At 40.0% G+C, this 20,666-nt stretch overlaps 3 protein-coding genes across 42 annotated transcripts in view; 1 reads left to right on the top strand and 2 right to left on the bottom strand.

The window, feature by feature from the left end:
* Window positions 1-20,666, top strand: part of LOC127531769 (zinc finger protein OZF-like) — a 180,895-nt gene that overhangs the window by 105,556 nt on the left and 54,673 nt on the right. The gene's annotated exons all lie outside the window — the stretch shown is intronic.
* Window positions 1-20,666, bottom strand: part of LOC127531760 (zinc finger protein OZF-like) — a 188,509-nt gene that overhangs the window by 133,007 nt on the left and 34,836 nt on the right. For 2 of the 16 annotated variants that reach the window (XM_051941690.1, XM_051941687.1), the window contains exon 1: window positions 17,030-17,179. The exons of 9 other annotated variants lie outside the window; for them this stretch is intronic. The gene's annotated coding sequence lies outside the window, so the exon portion shown is untranslated. Of the gene's footprint in view, window positions 1-16,107; window positions 16,625-16,808; window positions 17,003-17,029; window positions 17,195-20,666 lie in introns of those variants that run through there. 5 more of the 16 variants (XM_051941699.1, XM_051941692.1, XM_051941704.1 and 2 more) reach the window with 4 other exon arrangements.
* Window positions 1-20,666, bottom strand: part of LOC110972652 (zinc finger protein OZF-like) — a 124,784-nt gene that overhangs the window by 91,188 nt on the left and 12,930 nt on the right. The window contains exons 3-4 of one of the 3 annotated variants that reach the window (XM_051941667.1): window positions 4,254-6,545; window positions 1,518-3,028 (exon numbers count right to left, since the gene is read on the bottom strand). In XM_051941667.1, coding sequence (XP_051797627.1) covers window positions 2,780-3,028; window positions 4,254-6,545 — 2,541 coding nt within the window. In that variant the 3' untranslated portion in view covers window positions 1,518-2,779. Of the gene's footprint in view, window positions 1-1,517; window positions 3,029-4,253; window positions 6,546-20,666 lie in introns of those variants that run through there. The other 2 variants (XR_007938841.1, XM_051941670.1) reach the window with 2 other exon arrangements.

The raw sequence follows: 20,666 nt of genomic DNA, 5'->3' as shown, positions 1-20,666 counted from the left end.
AAATTCCCCAAAATTCTGAAAATTTGCAAAACCTTCAGGAAAAAAAGTCCAGTAATTTCTTAAAAGCTTTCTTCTCAAAAATCCCTCAAATTTGGCAAGAAAATTGTTGTAAATATTTTCAAAAAAATAAGTAAAAATCTTTCAAAAAAAAATCTGAAATATATCAAAAGTGACTACATATATTTCAGTAAAACTTCTAATATTTTCTTTAAGAACATTCACATAAAAATCCACCAAAATCCAGTGAATTTCACTGGATTTTGGTTGATTTTTTTGTGAAAGTTCTTTAGAAATATTTTTAACTTTTTATTTCCACCTAAAAATGTTCAAAGATTTCCCAAAAATGTTGAAAACGTGGACATCAGAAGTTTCACTGTGAAAAAATATATTTTTTCCCACATTTTCAAACTTTAAAATGAGTCAATTTTGACCCAGAGGACAGGGTGAATTTGTCATGTGAGAAGTTGAGTGCAAGTTAATTTTTTTTATGAAGTTAAAATGTATTTTTTAGTCGTTTTCTAATTCAGCAGGATTAAGGACTGTGCAGAGACCTGTAGGGGGCAGTAACCAGCACCTACTATGATGTTCTCCACGAGCTTGAAGCAGAGGGATTCCTCAGCATGGCCACATGAACACACCGAGGCTGAATCCCAAACTGCCCCCTACACACTCCCCATCCACTACCGAGTGTCACTCCAAAAGAAGTCACACTCGCAGCTGTGAAGGGCACTTTAATTGAAGGGGGAGGGTGTTAGGGTTGAACTTGTAAATACATTTATCATAATCAAGCCCGAGGGCATTAACTGACTGTACGTAGTGTTTTTATATGATAATTTTAACAAAATACCCACCCACCCACCCCCACACCCACACCCACACACACACACACACACACACACACACACACCTTGCTCTCCTAGTTTCCACACCTTAGTACTTTTCCACTCTCTCAGCTTAGCACACCCACTTGTGTAACTTGAGCGTATGCAGCCATGTATTCACCTCTGCTTGTGTATAAACAAACCATGTATGGGAACAGTCCTTTGTAGCTTTGCACTAATGTGTCTCGTTACACTGTGCCGTTACCCCTTGCAAGTGAAACTACTGTCTCCGTGTGTTTTCTGATCTGGTGAAGATCTTCTTATGTTATGTGGGAGCTCTTAGCGGAGTTTCTCTCTGACAGAGGGTATCAATACAATCATCAGGAATGGGACGCCCTGTCGCCTCACCGGAAAAGACGCCTACTGTGCATGGCTGTAGCGCCGTGGTACATAGAGGGAATCATGTGCTGTGCGGAGCCGCACAAGTTGTTCTGTTTTCTCCACCGTCCCTGTAAAAGCAGACAATCAGCAGGCAATGACGTAGGGGCTACATTCTGCTTCAAATAATTTGAAGTCATCCCACTTTTTCCAGTTCTATTATCTGGCATTTCAAATCCAACAAATGAATGAATGAATGAATTCTGTCAGTTGCGTTCAAATTTTAAGGCGTCAGGGGGTGCACAATTAAATCAAACGTCAGCAGAGAAGAAGTCATTTATTTTAGAACAATCATAAAACTAAAAACATCCTAAAAAAGACATTAAAAACTGAAAATTGACTGGTTCCATCAAATGAGAAATTTGGTAGAATTTAGTTTGTTAGTTTTTCTTGTAAACAACAAACTGAAAAAATATCATTAGTATTTGTGTCTGTCTGATGCAGCCACACCCTTAGAAACACAAAAAAAGACTTTGCAACAAATATTTCAAGATAATATTTAAGATTGTGTAAATATTTTCAGGGTGTCTGAAAACTTTTTTCCCTCACTGTATCTGTCAAAGCATGAAAATGTGCCGTTATAAAAATGCCACTATCTCCAGACACATACATGTGGTCATGGTTCCATGATGCCAATGTCATGGTAATGACTGGATGCAGCTAATTTACAAAGAAATGATTCTAAACTACATGTCAGCTTTCAAAGATTGGACTTTTCATGGAACACTTCATGTTTTTATATTTAAACTCACATATAATCAGAGATTAGTTGATCTACTTGTTCAATATTAGAGATTCTTCATCACTGTCATATATATATATATATATATATATATATATATATATATATATATATATATATGGAGAGAGGGGGAGAGAGAGAGAGAGAGAGAGAGAGATATACCGGGCTTGGCAAAAGTTCTGTTAGACTTGCAAAATGAACACAAAGATTTTTTGGTGCAATAAGATAATTTTTTATTTTCCAAATATTTCAATATATGTGTCAATGATAATATTAATCAGAAATGTGGCCACCCAAAAGTTCTATCTTATGGCACCAGAAAAAACTTTGTGTTCATTTTCATGAATGTTTCATTAAGTGTAACAGAACTGCAAAGCCCGGTATATATATATATATATATATATATATATATATATATATATATACATAGAGAGCGAGAGAGAGAGAGAGATACAGAGAGTGAGATAGACATAGATTTGAATCCTAAGGCCAGTAATCTCCTAAATTAATTATGATTAATCATCAGAGAATCACTGAACCAGCTCTGCATCTAACGGGTTCCTGCAGCCCAGAGGGATCTGAGGAACAATTAAGCTGGTAAGACATTCACCCTGCTGCTCACTGCCTCCATCCAGACGTCTATCCCTCTACCACTGATAATTCATTTAACTGAGTAACCACTTTGAATGGTTTAATTAATTTACCAGTCACTTCTGTTAACGACAGCTTTCCTCTTAATGGATTTTGCAACGAAGCAACGAAGTCACTAAACAAGAAATTAGACCTGAATTCTGTGAAGCCGGATCTCAAGGACTTTAAGTTTGTGGAGGACTTCATGAACTTTTACTGAACCCTGCATGGAGAAATCTTCTTGGCGGGGGTTCAGTCTGTGTCCAGTGTGCATACGCTGGTGTCGTTGTAGGGTTCCTTGTTGGTTGGACGTTGGTCCAGACTGGTCAAAGCAGCACTGTTCACCATTGGCAGAGTGCTGACAAGTCTGAGAGTTTTGTCCATCTGTTCCGTTCTGCTTGGAAAACAAACACACAAACACAGAGAACGTCAGTGTTTCTTGCAGCATTGAAGAACTGATGCCGTGCCTGAGATAGAGAGCACCCCAAATGACATCTGAAGACACTTTTACCTGTTGGAATTTAACATTCAGTTGTCTGATTACATCAGAATTCCTAATCTAAGCTACATCCCCAGATTAACATGGACCAGATTTCTGTGTCAAAACGAATACAGGTTAGACCAGGGGTCGGCAACCCGCGGCTCCGGAGCCGCATGCGGCTCTTTCAGCCCTCTGTTTTGGCTCCCTGTAACTTTGGAAAATAAATTGTTCTGCCTTTCAGGCGTGTTTCAATGCATTTTAATATTTTATTGTGAAATTACCGCTCTTATTTTGACGTGTCACTCCACCGGATGTGCTGCTGGGGTTTTCCCCCTGCAGAGAGACAACACGGAGCTTCCGATTACCCCACGTTTCATGCCTTTATTTTTGTTTTACTCCTGGAGAAGCACCGCCTGTAGTTTCACTTCGTTTTGTACTCAAGAATGACAATTCTGTATATTAAAGCTCCACTCCAAGAAAGACACGTCTGTCTTTGAGTCAAAAGTACTCATGATAGGGTAATACACGTTACTCGCAAGAACATGGCTCGATCTCACATCCAGGCAGCAGGTCAGAGAGTCAGAGGAGTGTCGTCTTGGAAAATAGGGCAGCGACTTACCGGAGAAAAGTTATTAGCTTAAGATAAATAGATAAATAGATTTTACAAGTTAAATAGACATTCGCAAAATACTGATTTCCAGCTAACATTACGTAACATATCAGGTCCAGGAGCAAAAATGACATGAACCAAATAAGATAAATAGTGGAAGGACACAATTAAAAAATATGAATCTATCTAATTAGAGGCTTTGTAATTAATTAATCACGACTGATTAACAAAGGTATAGAGGTAAAAAAAAAAAAAAAAAAGCGATATATGCAGTGTTGCCTCAATTTAAATGTCAAAAGGATTTTGCGGCTCCCAGTGTTTTCTTTTCTGTGGGAAACGGGTCGAAATGGCTCTTTGACTGTTAAAGGTTGCCGACCCCTGGGTTAGACTGAACGATAGCTGTTAATGTCTTAACAGAATTCAACTGACCACAGTTGTTCAAAACAGTTTTGACACTATTTTGCAGCAATATCCAAAATTATCCAATACATAATTGTGTGTACACTGTGACAGAGACCAGTCTTTACATACCTCACTGTGACACTGATTGAATGCTTTATTTCTGGTGTGGATCTGCTGGTGTTGTTTCAGGGAACCCAAAGTTGTAAAAGTCTTCTTACACTCGTCACATCTGTATGGTCTCTCCCCAGTGTGGACACGTTGGTGAACTTTGAGGCTTGCAATGTAGCTGTAGCGCTTCCCACACTGGTCACAAACATATGGTTTAATCCCAGTGTGGGTCACTTCATGAGCTTTTAACTGCGAGTACAATACGAATGGTTTGCCACAGTAATCGCATGTGTACACATCATGTCCAGTGTGGATGCGTTGGTGACGTTTTAAGCTCTGTTGGGAGCTGAAAGTTTTTTCACAGGAGTCACAGTGGTACCGCTTTCTACCAGAATGGGGGCATTGATGAATCAACAACTGTTCATGTTGAGTAGAGGTTTTCACACACTGATCACAGCTGAATGGTTTAACTCCACTGTGAATGAGTTGATGACTTGTTAGATTACTCTTCTTAGTAAAAGCCTTTCCACACCGATTACAGCTGAATGGTTTAACTCCACTGTGAATGAGTTGATGACTTGTTAGATGACTCTTCATAGTAAAAGCCTTTCCACATTGATCGCAGCTGAATGGTTTAACTCCACTGTGAATGAGTTGATGGCTTTTTAACAGAGTCTTGGTAGTAAAAGCCTTTCCACACTGATCACAGTTGAATGGTTTAACTCCACTGTGAATGAGTTGATGGCTTTTTAACAGAGTCTTGGTAGTAAAAGCCTTTCCACACTGATCACAGCTGAATTGTTTAACTCTACTGTGAATGAGTTGATGACTTGTTAGATGACTCTTCATAGTAAAAGCCTTTCCACATTGATCGCAGCTGAATGGTTTAACTCCACTGTGAATGAGTTGATGGCTTTTTAACAGAGTCTTGGTAGTAAAAGCCTTTCCACACTGATCACAGTTGAATGGTTTAACTCCACTGTGAATGAGTTGATGACTTGTCAGATTACTCTTCTGAGTAAAAGCCTTTCCACACTGATCACAGCTGAATTGTTTGACTCCACTGTGAATGAGTTGATGACTTGTTAGATGACTCTTCATAGTAAAAGCCTTTCCACATTGATCGCAGCTGAATGGTTTAACTCCACTGTGAATGAGTTGATGACTTGTTAGATTACTCTTCTTAGTAAAAGCCTTTCCACATTGATCGCAGCTGAATGGTTTCACTCCACTGTGAATGAGTTGATGACTTGTTAGACTACTCTTCTGAGTAAAAGCCTTTCCACACTGATCACAGCTGAATTGTTTGACTCTACTGTGAATGAGTTGATGACTTGCGAGATGTTTCGTGTGAGTAAAAGCCTTTCCACACTGATCACAGCTGAATGGTTTCACTCTACTGTGAATGAGTTGATGACTTGCGAGATGTTTCGTGTGAGTAAAAGCCTTTCCACACTGATCACAGCTGAATTGTTTGACTCTACTGTGAATGAGTTGATGACTTGTTAGATGACTCTTCATAGTAAAAGCCTTTCCACATTGATCGCAGCTGAATTGTTTAACTCCACTGTGAATGAGTTGATGACTTGATAGATTACTCTTGTCAGTAAAAGCCTTTCCACACTGATCACAGCTGAATGGTTTAACTCCACTGTGAATGAGTTGATGACTTGTTAGATTACTCTTCTGAGTAAAAGCCTTTCCACACTGATCACAGCTGAATGGTTTCACTCCACTGTGAATGAGTTGATGACTTGTTAGACTACTCTTCTGAGTAAAAGCCTTTCCACACTGATTACAGCTGAATGGTTTCACTCCACTGTGATTGAGTTGATGACTTGTTAGATTACTCTTCTGAGTAAAAGCCTTTCCACACTGATCACAGTTGAATGGTTTAACTCCACTGTGAATGAGTTGATGTCTTTTTAAGTCACTCTTCTGAGTAAAAGCCTTTCCACACTGATCACAGCTGAATGGTTTAACTTCACTGTGAATGACTTGATGTCTTTTTAACAGAGTCTTGGTAGTAAAAGCCTTTCCACACTGATCACAGCTCAATGGTTTAACTCCACTGTGAATGAGTTGATGTCTTTTTAAGTTACTCTTCTTCGTAAAAGCCTTTCCACACTGATCACAGCTGAATGGTTTGTCCACAGTGTGAATACGTTTGTGAATTCTTAGCTTTGCTGCTGTGATAAAAGTCTTGCCACATTGCTCACAACTCAGTGATTCATCTCTTTTTGCTGTTGTTGCCGAACCATCCTTATCCTCCTCAGAGGTCCGACATCTCACTCCATTGCTGTGTTTACATTTCTGTAGCAAAAGACAAAGATAAAATCAGAGGCAGTGATGGAAGAGCAATCATGAAAAAATTGAACCTAAAAGTCTCAATTCCATGTAGTTGGACATGAGGCTGAAACAAGATCAAGAATCGGTAACACTTTACAATAACCATCATTTGTAAATGGTAAACAGACAAATGGGAGCCGCAAACAGATAAATGATTAACAGATAGTTTATTCATGCTTAATAATCATTTATCAACTGCATATAGACCATTAATAAATGGTAATTGGATCATTTATTAATGCTTAACAATCATTTATAAATGGCAAATATGTAGGTTATTAATTAAAGCTAAATAGTTTCTTTACCATTAACAAACAATTAAATTATCATTAATAATGTTTCTTAATTAATAAACTATTTATTAATGGTTTAGAGAAGGTCAGAAGGAGCTGCATTGTGTCTTTGTAGATCTGGAGAAAGCTTATGACAGGGTGCCCAGAGAGGAACTGTGGTTTTGTATGAGGAAGTCTATGAAGGTAAATTTGTTTCTTTATTTTTCAATCGAAAAAAAAGTTGCTCCAATCGCAAAACATGTTTTCAATCAGAAAACACTTCACTTCAATCAAAAACATGTTTTCAATCAAAGAAAAAACTTGTTCAAACGTAAAAAAAATATTTGAGAGCCAAAAAATTGCATATAAACACGTTTTTTCTTTGATAGAAAAAAACATTTTTTGTTGAAAATACATTTTTTGATTGAAGTCATATTTTTGGATTTGAGCCATATTATGGGTAGGACATTTGTTTCTTTATTACTCAATGAAAACAAAAGCAGCCCCAACCTCAAAAAATGTTTTCAATAAAAAAAAAGGTCACTTCAATAATAATAAAAAAATTCAAAGAAAAAAACGTTTTCCCCAATCGAAAAAATATTTGAGACTAAAAAACAAATGCATTCAAACACGTTTTTTCTTTGATTGAAATTTTTTCATTATTGAATTCAGTTTTTATTTGACTGAAAATATATTTTCTGATTGAAGTCATATTTTTGGATTTGAGCCACAAAATGAGTAGGACGTTTGTTTCTTTATTACTCAATCACAAAATATATAACTTCAATCAAAAAAATTTATTTTCAATCAAAGCAACAAAAAAAAAAAGTGTTCGGAGTGTTTCGACTTTGTTTTGGCATTCAAACACCTTTTTTTCCGATCGAAGTGAAAAAAGTTTTGAAGCCTGTTTTTGCGATTGAATCATTTTGACACAAACATCCCACAGTGGGCGGATGCTTTTCCATTGGTCGGGCATGTTTGAGTGACAGGTGTCCACACCAATGACGAATCTCTCTCCAGAAGAAGCTAGAACAGGGATGTCAAACTCATTCCACAAAGGGCCGGCTGCAGGTTTTTGTTCCAACTAAACAGCATCACACCAGACCTGACTCATTTAATCAACCAATCTCAGTCTCCAGACAGCTGATTGGTCAGACTGTGTGCTGTAGATATGTTGGAACTAAATGCTGTAGCCTAGAGCACACAATCACCTATCTGGAGACTGAGATCGGTTGATTAAATGAATCAGGTCTGGTTGATGAGCACATTTCCCTCCAAAAAAAAATAAATCCTAATTTTAACCAATCTCCATCTTGAGCAGTAGGATGGCTTGACATTCCCATGGTGTTGATCTGTGCATGTAATTATTTGGACAGATAAATGTCAAACCACAGCAATCTGGAAATTGCACCCAAGGATGAACCACACCTGTGAAGGCCCACAAATGTCTTCCCGATGTCTTGGCTGAATTCTTTAGATTTTCTAATGTCGTCACACAAGGAAGCAGTGTGTTTGAGGTGTGCCAGAAAATACATCTTAATCTATCAAAAGCTTTCAAAGCCAGGACATCATCATCTTGAAGGCATAGCAATCTTAGTGAATGCAAACTTCTGATTGTAGAATAGAATGACTTTATTGATCCCCGAAGGGAAATTCAATTGTTTGGTCTTATCTTTTTGCTTTTGAATTAAACAGTCTGATTGCTGATGGCAAGAAAGATTTCCTGAATCTTTCAGTCCTGCAGCACAGGGATAGGAGCCGTCCACCGATGTTTTGTTGTTCACTGAGGCAATCGTGAAGTGGATGATCCATGTTTGTCAGAATGGCCTCCATCTTTCTAAGTGTCCGTCTCTCCACCTCATCCTCCAATGTGTTCAATCCGATTCCAACTACACAGCCAGCTTTTTTTAATCAGTTTGTTCAGACGCCTTGCATCCTTGTTCTTTATACTGCCTCCCCAGCAGACTGCAGCATAAAACAGGACACTTGCTACCACAGACTGATAAAACATCTGCAGCATCTTACTGCAGATGTCTATTGATCGAAGTCTTCTGAGGCAAAAAAGTCGGCTCTGGCCCTTTATCTTGTACACGCAGTCTCTTCAAGAATTCGCGATGTTGCGATCCCGCGAATTCACGTGAAATCAACCAATCTCCGTGAATTTTGTGCGGCCTTGCAATTTTGTTTAATCACCGCAACTTTCCTGCAATTTTGGCCCGCCTCCCGTGAGTTCCACCAATCATAGCAGTCCCCAGCGCAAAACTAATGCACTTACACACGTGGACAAAATTGTTGGTACCCCTCAGTTAAAGAAGGAAAAACCCACAATTCTCACTGAAATCACTTGAAACTCACAAAAGTAACAATAAATAAAAATTTATTGAAAATTAAATAATCAAAAACAGCCATTACTTTTGAATTGTTGATTAACATAATTATTTAAAAAAACAAACTAATGAAACAGGCCTGGACAAAAATGATGGTACCTCTATAAAAGATTGAAAACTATTTGACCAGAGTGACATGATTAACTCAGGTGTGTCATTTAATTGACATCACAGGTGTTTCCAAACTCATAATCAGTCAGTCTGCCTATTTAAAGGGAGACAAGTAGTCACCCTGCTGTTTGGTGAAAAGGTGTGTACCACACTGAACATGGACAACAGAAAGCGAAGGAGAGAATTGTCCCAGGACATCCGAAAAAAAATTATAGACAAACATCTTAAAGGTAAAGGCTATAAGACCATCTCTAAACAGCTTGAAGTTCCTGTGACAACAGTGGCTCATATTATTCAGAAGTTCAAGACCCACGGGACAGTAGCCAACCTCCCTGGACGTGGCCGCAAGAGGAAAATTGATGACAAATTGAAGAGACGGATGGTTGGAATTGTATCCAAAGAGCCCAGAGCAACCTCCAAAGAAATTAAAGGTGAACTCCAAGGCCAAGGTACATCAGTGTCAGATCGCACCATTCGTCGTTGTTTGAGCCAAAGTGGACTTCATGGGAGACGACCAAGGAGGACACCACTGCTGAAAAAAACTCATAAAAAAGCCAGACTGGAATTTGCAAAAATGCATGTTGACAAGCCACAAAGCTTCTGGGAGAATGTCCTTTGGACAGATGAGACCAAACTGGAGCTTTTTGGTAAGGCACATCAACTCTATGTTCATAGACTCAAAAACCAAGCATACAAAGAAAAGAACACTGTCCCTACGGTGAAACATGGAGGAGGCTCAGTAATGTTTTGGGGCTGCTTTGCTGCATCTGGCACAGGGTGTCTTGAAAGTGTGCAAGGTAAGATGAAATCTGAAGACTATCAAGGCATTCTGGAGAGAAATGTGCTGCCTAGTGTCAGAAAGCTTGGTCTCAGTCGCAGGTCATGGGTCTTCCAACAGGACAACCATCCAAAACACACAGCCAAAAACACCCAAGAATGGCTGAGAGAAAAGCGTTGGACTATTCTAAAGTGGCCTTCTATGAGCCCAGATCTGAATCCCATTGAACATATGTGGAAGGAGCTGAAACATGCCATTCGGAGAAGACCCCCATCAAACCTGAGACAACTGGAGCTGTTTGCTCATGAGGAGTGGGCCAAAACACCTGTTGACAGCTGCAGAACGCTCATTGACAAATACAGAAATCGTTTAATTGCAGTGATTGCCTCAAAAGGTTGTGCAACAAAATATTAAGTTATGGGTACCATCATTTTTGTCCAGCCCTATTTCATTAGTTTGTTTTTTTAAAATAATTATGTTAATCAACAATTCAAAAGTGATGGCTGATTTTGATTATTTAATTTTCAATAAATTTTTATTTGTTACTTTTGTGAGTTTCAAGTGATTTCAGTGAGAATTGTGGGTTTTTCCTTCTTTAACTGAGGGGTACCAACAATTTTGTCCACGTGTGTATGTCACCGAATTCACTTCCTTGTTTATGGTTTGAAGATGCAGACATGTGCGATACTAATGTCTCTCATTTACTAACAAAAATTGCTGCCGAAGACCGTGATAAACAATTAATTCACTGATATTCTTCACCAAAGCAGAGCTAAACTCTTTTACACCCGTGCAATACTGTGGTGGAATACAAAAAAGAAAAAAAAAATCATCGATTGATACACTTAAAAAAAAAACATATTAGAACGGCTGAAATGAGCGGACAACAGACCAGATAAATCATCATGATGGAAACTGTTGCATCCAGATCCATTAGAGCACTGAAAGAATGAAGGTAAATTAGATTATTTATTCCACCTCAGAACATGGCAGAGTTATGTGACAATCGGCATGTGTGAATCATTCCTCTGTTAGCAACATTAATTTATTAAGACTCAGGGATTTGAATGGAATTTTCAGGGTCGCTCAGAAATGACACAAGGACCAAACGATTTGACTTCGACAGCGATACGGCTTAAAGTTTGGATCTACGAATTTGTTAAGGATTCATAGCGGCACGGCATCTGATAGCGGCATGGTAACCATGGCAACAGGTGAACGCTACCTCAGCGGCCTGCTGATGATCACATCATTGTGATCCTACAACAAATCTACCACTGTGGACGTATCGGAAATGATACAAGGAACAACTGATTAAATTGTGGGGGTGTTTCTGAGTCCCATCAATTCCAGTTACCAGCTACATATTTAGGTCACGCAATTCGGTATGTATACATGCAGAACTGGTGGAGGACTGCGCTCTCTCAGTGCTGTTCTTGTTAGTTGACGTGACAAGCCATGAGCGTGTGTGTGAACACGTGTGTGCCAGGATGTGAAATTAACTTTTTAAGCCACTGACAGATATGTCCGAATATGATTCATTCACAGGTATGACTGTGTCTCTACAGAAGCTGATGTATTCAGTACAACAATCAAGCTGTCTGTCAGTGTTCACACTGTCCTCGTCTGTTTCCAGAAGCACATTCCAGTCTGTTGATTCAAAGCAGTCCCTTAGAGCTTCACTAGCTTGAGGAGTCCATCTTCTGATTTGGACTTTAGTTGCAGGCTGTCTCAGCACACAAGGTTTGTAACAGGTCTGCAGATAAACCAAGTTATGATCTGACCTGCCCAGTGGTGGTAAGGCAGTAGCTCTGGAAGCTTCTTTGACATTGGCATACAGCAGTGGTGGGCCATCAGGGCCTGCAAGGCCTTCTCTGCTGGCCTAAAAAATATCTAAATCACAGACTGATGTTTATTATATTTTGTCCATAAATACTTGTTAAATAATTCCAAATAGTCTGTCCGCTTTCCTTCATAGCTTTTCCTCTGGTTGTGCTGCTTCCAGACATGTATTTTCATATAAATGCATTTAGCCAATCACATTTCATCCATTATTTGTTGCTAGCAGACCTGTTTACCCCTCCAGAAACCAATGTGTAGCCTTTTAGTCAAAATGTGTAATCTTGAGAAGGGAATGTGTAATAACATGCGTAATGTATCGCTGACCAATTTCTTCACAAGCCACACAACACCTAACATTTTCAAACATAAAAGGAATCGGACATTCAAATCACATAACTTGAATGCAGGAGAAGTAAAGTTTGAAAATGTTTAACTCCTTAAGCTGCAGTGGCCTGAATACGGGCTGCTGAAGTTTATCTGCATAAGCATTTTTAGCTGCAAAACACTATACACTCATGGAAAGCTTAGATTCTCATGAATCCGCCGGTATAAACCACTTTCAGATGTGATTACCACAGCGGGTAATATAAACACATTTGTTCAACAAACAACAAAACATTTAAAGGGCAGAACTCACCTTTGGACGCTCTTTACTGGTCAAAGATGAAAATAATCCACAAAAACCGGCCAGAATCCAATCTTAAGCATCCAGACAACACTATCAAGTATAATATTTTTTCCAAAACATGTCTTGAAATAAGTAAATAATCCACAAATAGCTCGGCTCCGTGCGCGTCCACACGTTCCATATTCACTGTATTTATGTCCATATTTTTATGAAGTGAGAAATCCACGCTGTTTTGGAGTCAAAAGGGCGACTGAACTGTATCCTTTTGGTTTACGCCGCATTTCAACCAATCAACTGACTCTGGCTTGCCTCCGAGGCCTAAACAGCCAACCGTCGCCGAGACTGATGGATCTGGACCTACCTCAATTTCGTCAGTAAATTCTGAGCAAATCACGTCGGAGAAAGCTTTTGACTGACAGGCCTGGTAGCCAATGAGCTGCTGAATACCTGGATATAAATAGAACCTCTGCCAGCAGGGTTGTGTGACTTCTCACACCTCGGCTCCAGCTGCATCCTGTCTCTCCCCCTCCCAGTCTCTGTGTCTGATCCACACTGGAGCTGCTCTGAAGCACTTTTTTTGAGTTCTTTATGAGTTTTTGGAGTGAAAATAATGTGAAAACGGGCTGAAAAACGAACAGAATTACAGAATTAACTCTTTATGACACCGAGTCTGAAATGCGTAGTTTATCTGTTTTCAAAAGCGTAATTAGTTACAGATATGCGTAACTGCGTAATAGGACACTGAATTGCGGAATTTATTATGCCGAATGCGGGAGGTAAACAGCTCTGTGCTAGGCAGGGTCAAAGTCAACGAAATCTGCCTGTTGCTTCAACCAATCAGATTTTGAGTTGGCGACACCAAAGCCCTCTAGCAGGCGTACGGTGACGTCAGCGTATTTGCACCCTTTGATTGGATCGTCAGAGAGCTGACTTGCCAGAGCTGGAGGGCCCGCAGAACGGATTCCCCGTGTCCACGGCTTCAGTCGAGTGGACATTTTCAGCCCTAAAGCGAATTAAAATTTATGCCAGAAACACAACAGGGCAGGTTCGACTTTCAGCTTTAGCTTTGATGGCGATAGAAAAGGACTTCTTGATGGAACTGAAGCGCACGGATAATCTGTACGACAGAGTAACTGAACTCTTTTTGAGGAAAGACAGGAAGATGGATTTCGTGTACAAATAATCAGAATTTCTGGAGAGTAAAATGTTGCTATTTTCCTCAATAATATTGCGATTTTATGAAGTTGTTATTGATGCTTTTTTATATGTGTGGCAGCTGTCGCTGCAGTAGGAGACTTGTGCACCCCGGGTTTGTTTCTTCAGTAAAAGCGTTTATCGTGGCTACATGAGTTATCTGTCTGTGATTCAAAGCCTCTTTATACTGCATTTCTGCATAAAAAGAGGTTTTTATAGCCATAAAATAGTTATTGTGGCGTGGATTGATTCAGACGGCGCACCACGGAAGGCCTAGGTGTGAAATGCACGGTCCGCCACTGGCATACAGCAGGTCTAGTGTTTTATTCTCTCTGGTAGGGCAGTTAAACTGTAAATCCAGTCTGATGAGAGGAGAGGCTGACATGATTGAAATCTCCTGATGTGCCTCAGGATGTTGAGTCTGTATCCTAGCAACAGTATCATGAAGAACATCACATGGAACCAAGTCAGTGTCCTTGGGTGGAATGTATACAAGTACTGTTATAATGTGACTGAACTCCCTTGGAACATAGTATGGCCCAAGTCCATAGTCAAGTCCAAGATTGTGAAGAAAGTAATAAAAATTCTCTAAAAAAAAATCTCTCTTTTGTTATTCTGGCATTTAAAGATAATTTTGGTCATCTTAACCGACATAAAACAGGAGAAGCATTGTCAGATTTAATGTCAGATCATGTAAATTAAAAAAAGGGTTATGTGTCGTTTATACAGTGTAAGTAAACTTCTGGGTTCAACTGTCTGAATTTCTTGAGAAGGAAAAGGCTGGTAAACTCACAATGCTCAAAAGTATTATTCTCTACCAAAGAAAATGCTGCTCTTTACCTTCCTGAACAACTTGCTTGAAAAACAAGACTTTTCTTCCATTACTTATCTTCATCACCATGTAAGACATTTTCAGAAAGTATGATCAGCAGCTAGTTCAGCCTCAAACAAAAAACAAGCAGCTTCCTAGCAGTCCACCATTATATCCTCAGTACAGCTGCTTCTGCAGAGCTACATCTCTCCAGCCAACGTCACCTGGCTTTGGTCGGCCCATCTAACCAACTGGAGCAACTTTAGACATTTGAAAGAACAAATGAATGATAATAATGTTACAGTGGTATGTTTCTCACTTTGTGTGAAGAATCCATGTTTCCTCCGTTGTTGAGCTCAGACTAAATGTCTGCCAACATTCCTCTGCTCCTCCGTCAGACTCTCCTCCTCCTGCCAATCACCTGTCACATCAAACACATCTTCATTAGGATACCACTCTATACACAAGTGTCAGAGTGTCCCATATGTTCATCAGCCAACACAGAGGACACATTTCAACTCAATACTTCACTTTTAGCTCTTTTCACTTTCACCTAAAACTGATACAAATGAACTTAAACTGTTAAAAATAAGGAACATAGACAGAAAACAGACATGGAAAAAGAGAATAAAGAGAACATAAAGATGCTACTGCAGGTGATTCAAGACAGGACTGCTGGTAGAAAAGTGAGAATGAGAAGAATTTATCTAAAAAATTTTCTCATAGACCAGTGGTGAGACTTACTGTCCCAACCCACCACACAACATGTGCGCCCCATTGTTGCTGATGGCCAGAAAGTTTGCGCGCTAATAACATGTACAAATGTGCAGGTTTTAAGGAAGCCGCCAGTAAACCCGCCACAAATCCCAAGATGCTTTGCGACGTGACGTCACATTCCCGTTCTCTATATTCAACCCAATACTATTCACCTTATTCAGGAAGTGAGGCAGGGCGGCGCCATTTTTGAGATCGACTTCCGGTTGACCGTCTTCGCACTACAACAACATCGAGTCCTCTCGCTACTGTAGCTACTTTTAACTGTTCTTTTAAGCGATTTTAACATGTTTGGCATCAATTGCGCTGTCCGTGGGTGCCACAACAACTGGGGAACGATGAAGCTTTCTCTCTCTCAGAATTGTTTAGAGCACGGAAAGGTTCGATCTGAATGCTGCGGACCAGCTCATGGCTATGTAAACACACAGCTTGCATCGGTCACTGTCAGCGCAGCTACAGCGATTCTACCAAAGTTCAGTTTCCACTAAAGACCTAGCTATGCCATCAGTGAGGTAAAAAGACACTCTCTGCTATTTTGAAACGTTGTTATGACTGCGGTTTGGTCAGAATCAGTTTTTTGTTGCTCCAGGGAATTAGCATTAGCTTGTGACAGGGCTAATAACACAGTAAACCGCAGGAGCTGTTTCACAAATGACAATAACAACCTCCGTTTGCACAACCACATCATATATATATGAATCAAATAAAGTTTTATTCAAATCAACATACCTTCCATAATATCGCAGCAGTGTGACTGCAGGACCGTCCCAACCCAGCGATACAGGAGCATCCCGTGGTCTCCACCACTCCATCAACTGTCACCAACACCCACGCCATGTGTGAGGAGGTACTAGCCTGACTCGGACTGACATTAGCTTTAAGAAACGTATATTCCCGTTCTTGATGTAACAGAACAGCGCCGACTTTACCACTGTGCAAATATTGATAGGCTTCAGTGCTCTTATAATTCCTCATAGCCGAGCGATCAACGCCAAGAAACAACACGAAATAGTTAAAAATATCGCCATACATGACTTGTGGCCACTTTTTCATGTCATCCTCTCACTCTGTAATAAGTCGCGGATGAGGCAGACTTGATCCATTTCTGTTTTTTAAAGAGGTTTTCGTTTCTTCCCACATCACTCTCTCAGTTGTAAACACCGGCATGATCGAGTTACCGGAAGTGCTACTCAAAACAGGAAGTCCCGCCCGTTGGAAAATGGGCGGAGCTGAATAAGGTGAATACCACACATGAATTTATCTGCATTTTAAAGAGTTGATTTTGAATCACAGTTTAACAAACTACTATGAGAATTTTTAGCAAAAAATGTTTTAACCATTTTATACTTTTTACTTCATGGTTTTAAAATTATATAAAGTGCTTTTAAAGTGCAATCCTTTCCAGATCCAATAAATAAATAAAAACCCACCATTACAAACAGGATGAATTCACTGGTCTTAGCTGGAACCCTCCAATTAGCACCAATTAGCCTGAAATCTTATTTTCAACTGAACAATTACAAAACACACGGCAATTATTGCTAAACAGACAAAGTTGACTCCGTGGCTAATGCTAATGCTAACACATACTGCAGCGGCACACATCGGCAGCTTAAACAGTCTTTTAGAGTCTCCAGAATTCTGCTCTTACCGGCTGCAACCCGGATTTTGGAGATGAAGGCAATCTTGCACAGTTTGCCGCAGATCTTGATGCTTTCCCAACAGAAACTCACAGACACTTTGTTTGAACTCGGTCATTCATTCTCAGTTCCTCCTTAGTGCTGCGTGTGTCCCCTTTTTTGCCGCCGGTGACAAACGGGCAGCCGCAGATTGTTTCCGCCCCAGCTGAGTGTAGGACCTGTGCGTAAATACTTCTCCTTTGAGTTTTCAGCTCCTTCCAGTTTAACTTGACACATAGACTGCTTTGAACTCTGTGTCACCTGTACCTTCAGAGCTCTGAATAAAAGAACAAAAGATTTATTGCAAAGAACAAAAAGGTTTTGCCTCCACAGCAGCTTGTTATGAAAATGATTGTATTTGATGATTGAATGTTCTTATTCATTGTAATACTGTGTGATGTGTGCTAAAAGAGGAACAAGGACACGAGCTATCATCAATATTATTTCATCTTACATGTCTAATTTTTAAAAAATGACACTATATAAATATGCACTACTGTTCAAAAGTTTGAGGTCACTTAGAAATGTCCTTTTTCTTGAAATCCGTTTTATTCAATGAAGATAGCATTAAATAAATGATGAATCCAGTCTAGACCTTGTTAATGTGGTAAATGGCTATTCTAGCTGGAAACAGCTGATTTTTAATGGAATATCTCCATAGTGGTACAGAGGAACATTTCCAGCAACTTTGGTCTACATGGGGCACTAACCTTTCTTTGTATTTTTTGGATTCCTCTCCCCTACTGCCAACTGACACTGTTAAATACCTCGGTGTTTGGCTAGAAACTGACCTTTCCTTTAAAATGCATGTACATGAACTACCAATACGCTTAACTACCGCTTAAGCTGGGCCGCCTTAACCAATGTGCTAGGGAGGCTGGAGCCTCGGGCCCTTATTGCTCCAGGGGCCAGTAGGAATATCAGAATATTATTATTTTGTGACTTGTCTAAAGTTCTGTCAATCAATCCATTGCGGTATTATATGACCAACCCATCCACCGCTAAGGGCCCGAGGGCAAACCTAATGGCCAAAGGGCCAATCACACTTTGATTTCATCAGGCTCTTGTATGATTTATTTTTGCAATTTGTCAATATTTCTGTCAATCTCACCAATGCAGTGTCCATTGACCAATTACGCTCTAAGATGATGACTACGACAGTACAGCCAATCACATCACATGACCTCTCGCTGCACATTGATGTAGCAAAACTATCAACAGTGCGAAGAGAACTTTTCCCGAAAGTATGTCAGGAAAAAAGAAATTCAAAAGTGGAGCACAAAAACGAAAAGCTCAAAAGGAAAAGGAAAAGGAGCGTCGCGGGAAACAGCTGTTCAGTATGATTCCAAAGCTCACTGGGTTTTTTTTAAGAGTAAAAGTAGCATCGAAGAGGAGTGAGGGGATGTACAGGGGGAGACGCCGACCGTGAGCAAAGCCGACGCCACGGAGGGGCCCGGAGAAGCTTCCCCCGAAAACACCGACAGCAGCAGTGGCAGCAGCGATGTTGAGGGGGCGAAAAACGAGCACCTGCGGGAGGAGGACGTATCAGCGCCATCCACCTCTCAGCCCCTGCCCCAGCCTTCCATCAGCTCCAGCTGCGTTCCCTCAACAGTGGAAGAATGCGCTGACAGTGCGGAGGAGGGGGAAGAAAAAGGCGAGACAGCGTCAGGAGGAGACGCAGTAGATGACCCCTACAGCACAGACCCGGCTAGATGGGGACAACCTCCTGTAGTGAATGACAAGGTGTGCCTATTGGGCAAAAATGGGGCCAGTACGCTGCCAAAACAGGGAGGCTGATGTGTCTGCTTCAGAGCGGCAGTTTAAAAAGCAGAATCTTTTTTTTTAGCAAAGCATTCTTTAAATGCAGACTTGTTAATGGGGAAGTAGTGAACAGAGAATGGTTGTGCTATTCCTCACTAAGTGGAAACATTTTGTTTTGCCTGCAAAATTTTTGGAGGTCAAAACAGAAGCAAGTCACTTTTCTCCACTACACGATTCTCTTATTGGCAGAATGCATCTGTGAGAATAAATGAGCATGAAAACAGCCAAATTCCTCGAATGGCAATGATGGCTTACATTAAGGCGTCAGCTGAACGTGGAGTGGTGGATTCAGAGCTCAAAAAGCAGCTTCATCAAGAATGCCAATACTGGACTGATGTTCTTCAGCGAGTGGTCAGTGTTGTAAAATTTGTCTCTGAGCGAGGACTAGCTTTTAGAGGGAGCAGTCACAGATTTGGTGATGTTCACAATGGAAACTATTTGGGATCCATTTTTGAAATCACATGTTGAAAAATATAGAAATGCTGGAAGAGGAACACCCTCTTATCTCTCTTTGAATGTGTGTGAGGAGTTCATCGAGTTGATGGGCAAGAAAGTGCTCAGTGAAATAATTGGCAGAGTAAAAATGTAAGAATCACTTTGAGGTCTTCAAGAGTCATTTATTTTAGTATAATCATAAAACTAAACAAATCTTTAAAAAGACATTAAAAACTGAAAATTGACTGGTTCCATAAAATGAGAAATTTGGTAGAATTTAGTTTTGTTAGTTTTTCTTGTAAACAACAAACAAAAAAATATCATTTGTATTTGTGTCTGTCTGATGCAGCCACACCCTTAGAAACACAAAAAAGACTTTTCAACAAATATTTCATGATAATATTTAAGATTGTGTAAAAATTTTCAGGGTGTCTGAAAACTTTTTTTCCCCTCACTGTATCTGTCAAAGCATGAAAATGTGCCGTTATAAAAATGCCACTATCTCCAGACACATATACAGGGTGTGCAGAATTATTAGGGAAATGAGTATTTTGACCACATCATCCTCTTTATGGTTCGGACATGTCCAGAGGAGAGAGAGTGAATATATTGGTAGAAGGATGCAGAGTTTCCCACTGCCAGGCAGGAGGCCTAGAGGAAGACCAAAGAGGAGGTTTATGGATGTGGTTAAAGAGGACATGAAGGTAGTTGGTGTGAGAGAAGAGAATGCAGCAGACAGGGTTAGATGGAGGCAATTGATTCGCTGTGGCGACCCCTGAAGGGAAAAGCCGAAAGGAAAAGAAGAAGATCCTCTTTTTTTTAAAATTGTATTTTATTGTCTTTTTTCAATAACACAAAACACAACACAGTCCAGCACAGCACAGCCAATACACATTAATACTTACAGTAGAGGTAACTCAACTCCAGCCAAATAAATCCCCCTTCATATTTGCAAACAGTCCAACTGCCACAGGATCCCTTTCAGACAGGTTCGAAAGGGATCCACATGTCCAAGTTATATGTGGCACTGAGCTTCTATAGTATATTACTTTTGAACAGAAAGTGGGAGCCTCCTTTACAAAGTGCCTCAGCGATATTCTGAGGTAAGTAATCCAGTACGGGATGCCATGTTTTGTAAAAAGCGTTTGAGTTACCCTTAGCAAGGGCACTAAGACGTTCCATTGGAAGAACTTTAAAAATCTCTCTGTACCACTGTGTGACAGATGGAGGCTGTACTTGAATCCATTGAAGTAATAAGCACCTTCTTGCAATATGGAGAAGTTTACATAATAACTTCATCTGCCCAGGTGACACAATTGGCTTTAAAGAATAGTCAAATAAAAACAACATGGG

Source organism: Acanthochromis polyacanthus, chromosome 22 (genome assembly GCF_021347895.1).
Source record: "Acanthochromis polyacanthus isolate Apoly-LR-REF ecotype Palm Island chromosome 22, KAUST_Apoly_ChrSc, whole genome shotgun sequence".
Taxonomy (NCBI): domain Eukaryota; kingdom Metazoa; phylum Chordata; class Actinopteri; family Pomacentridae; genus Acanthochromis; species Acanthochromis polyacanthus.
Note: the sequence above shows the minus strand (reverse complement) of the source record. Positions and strands in the feature narration are given on the sequence as shown.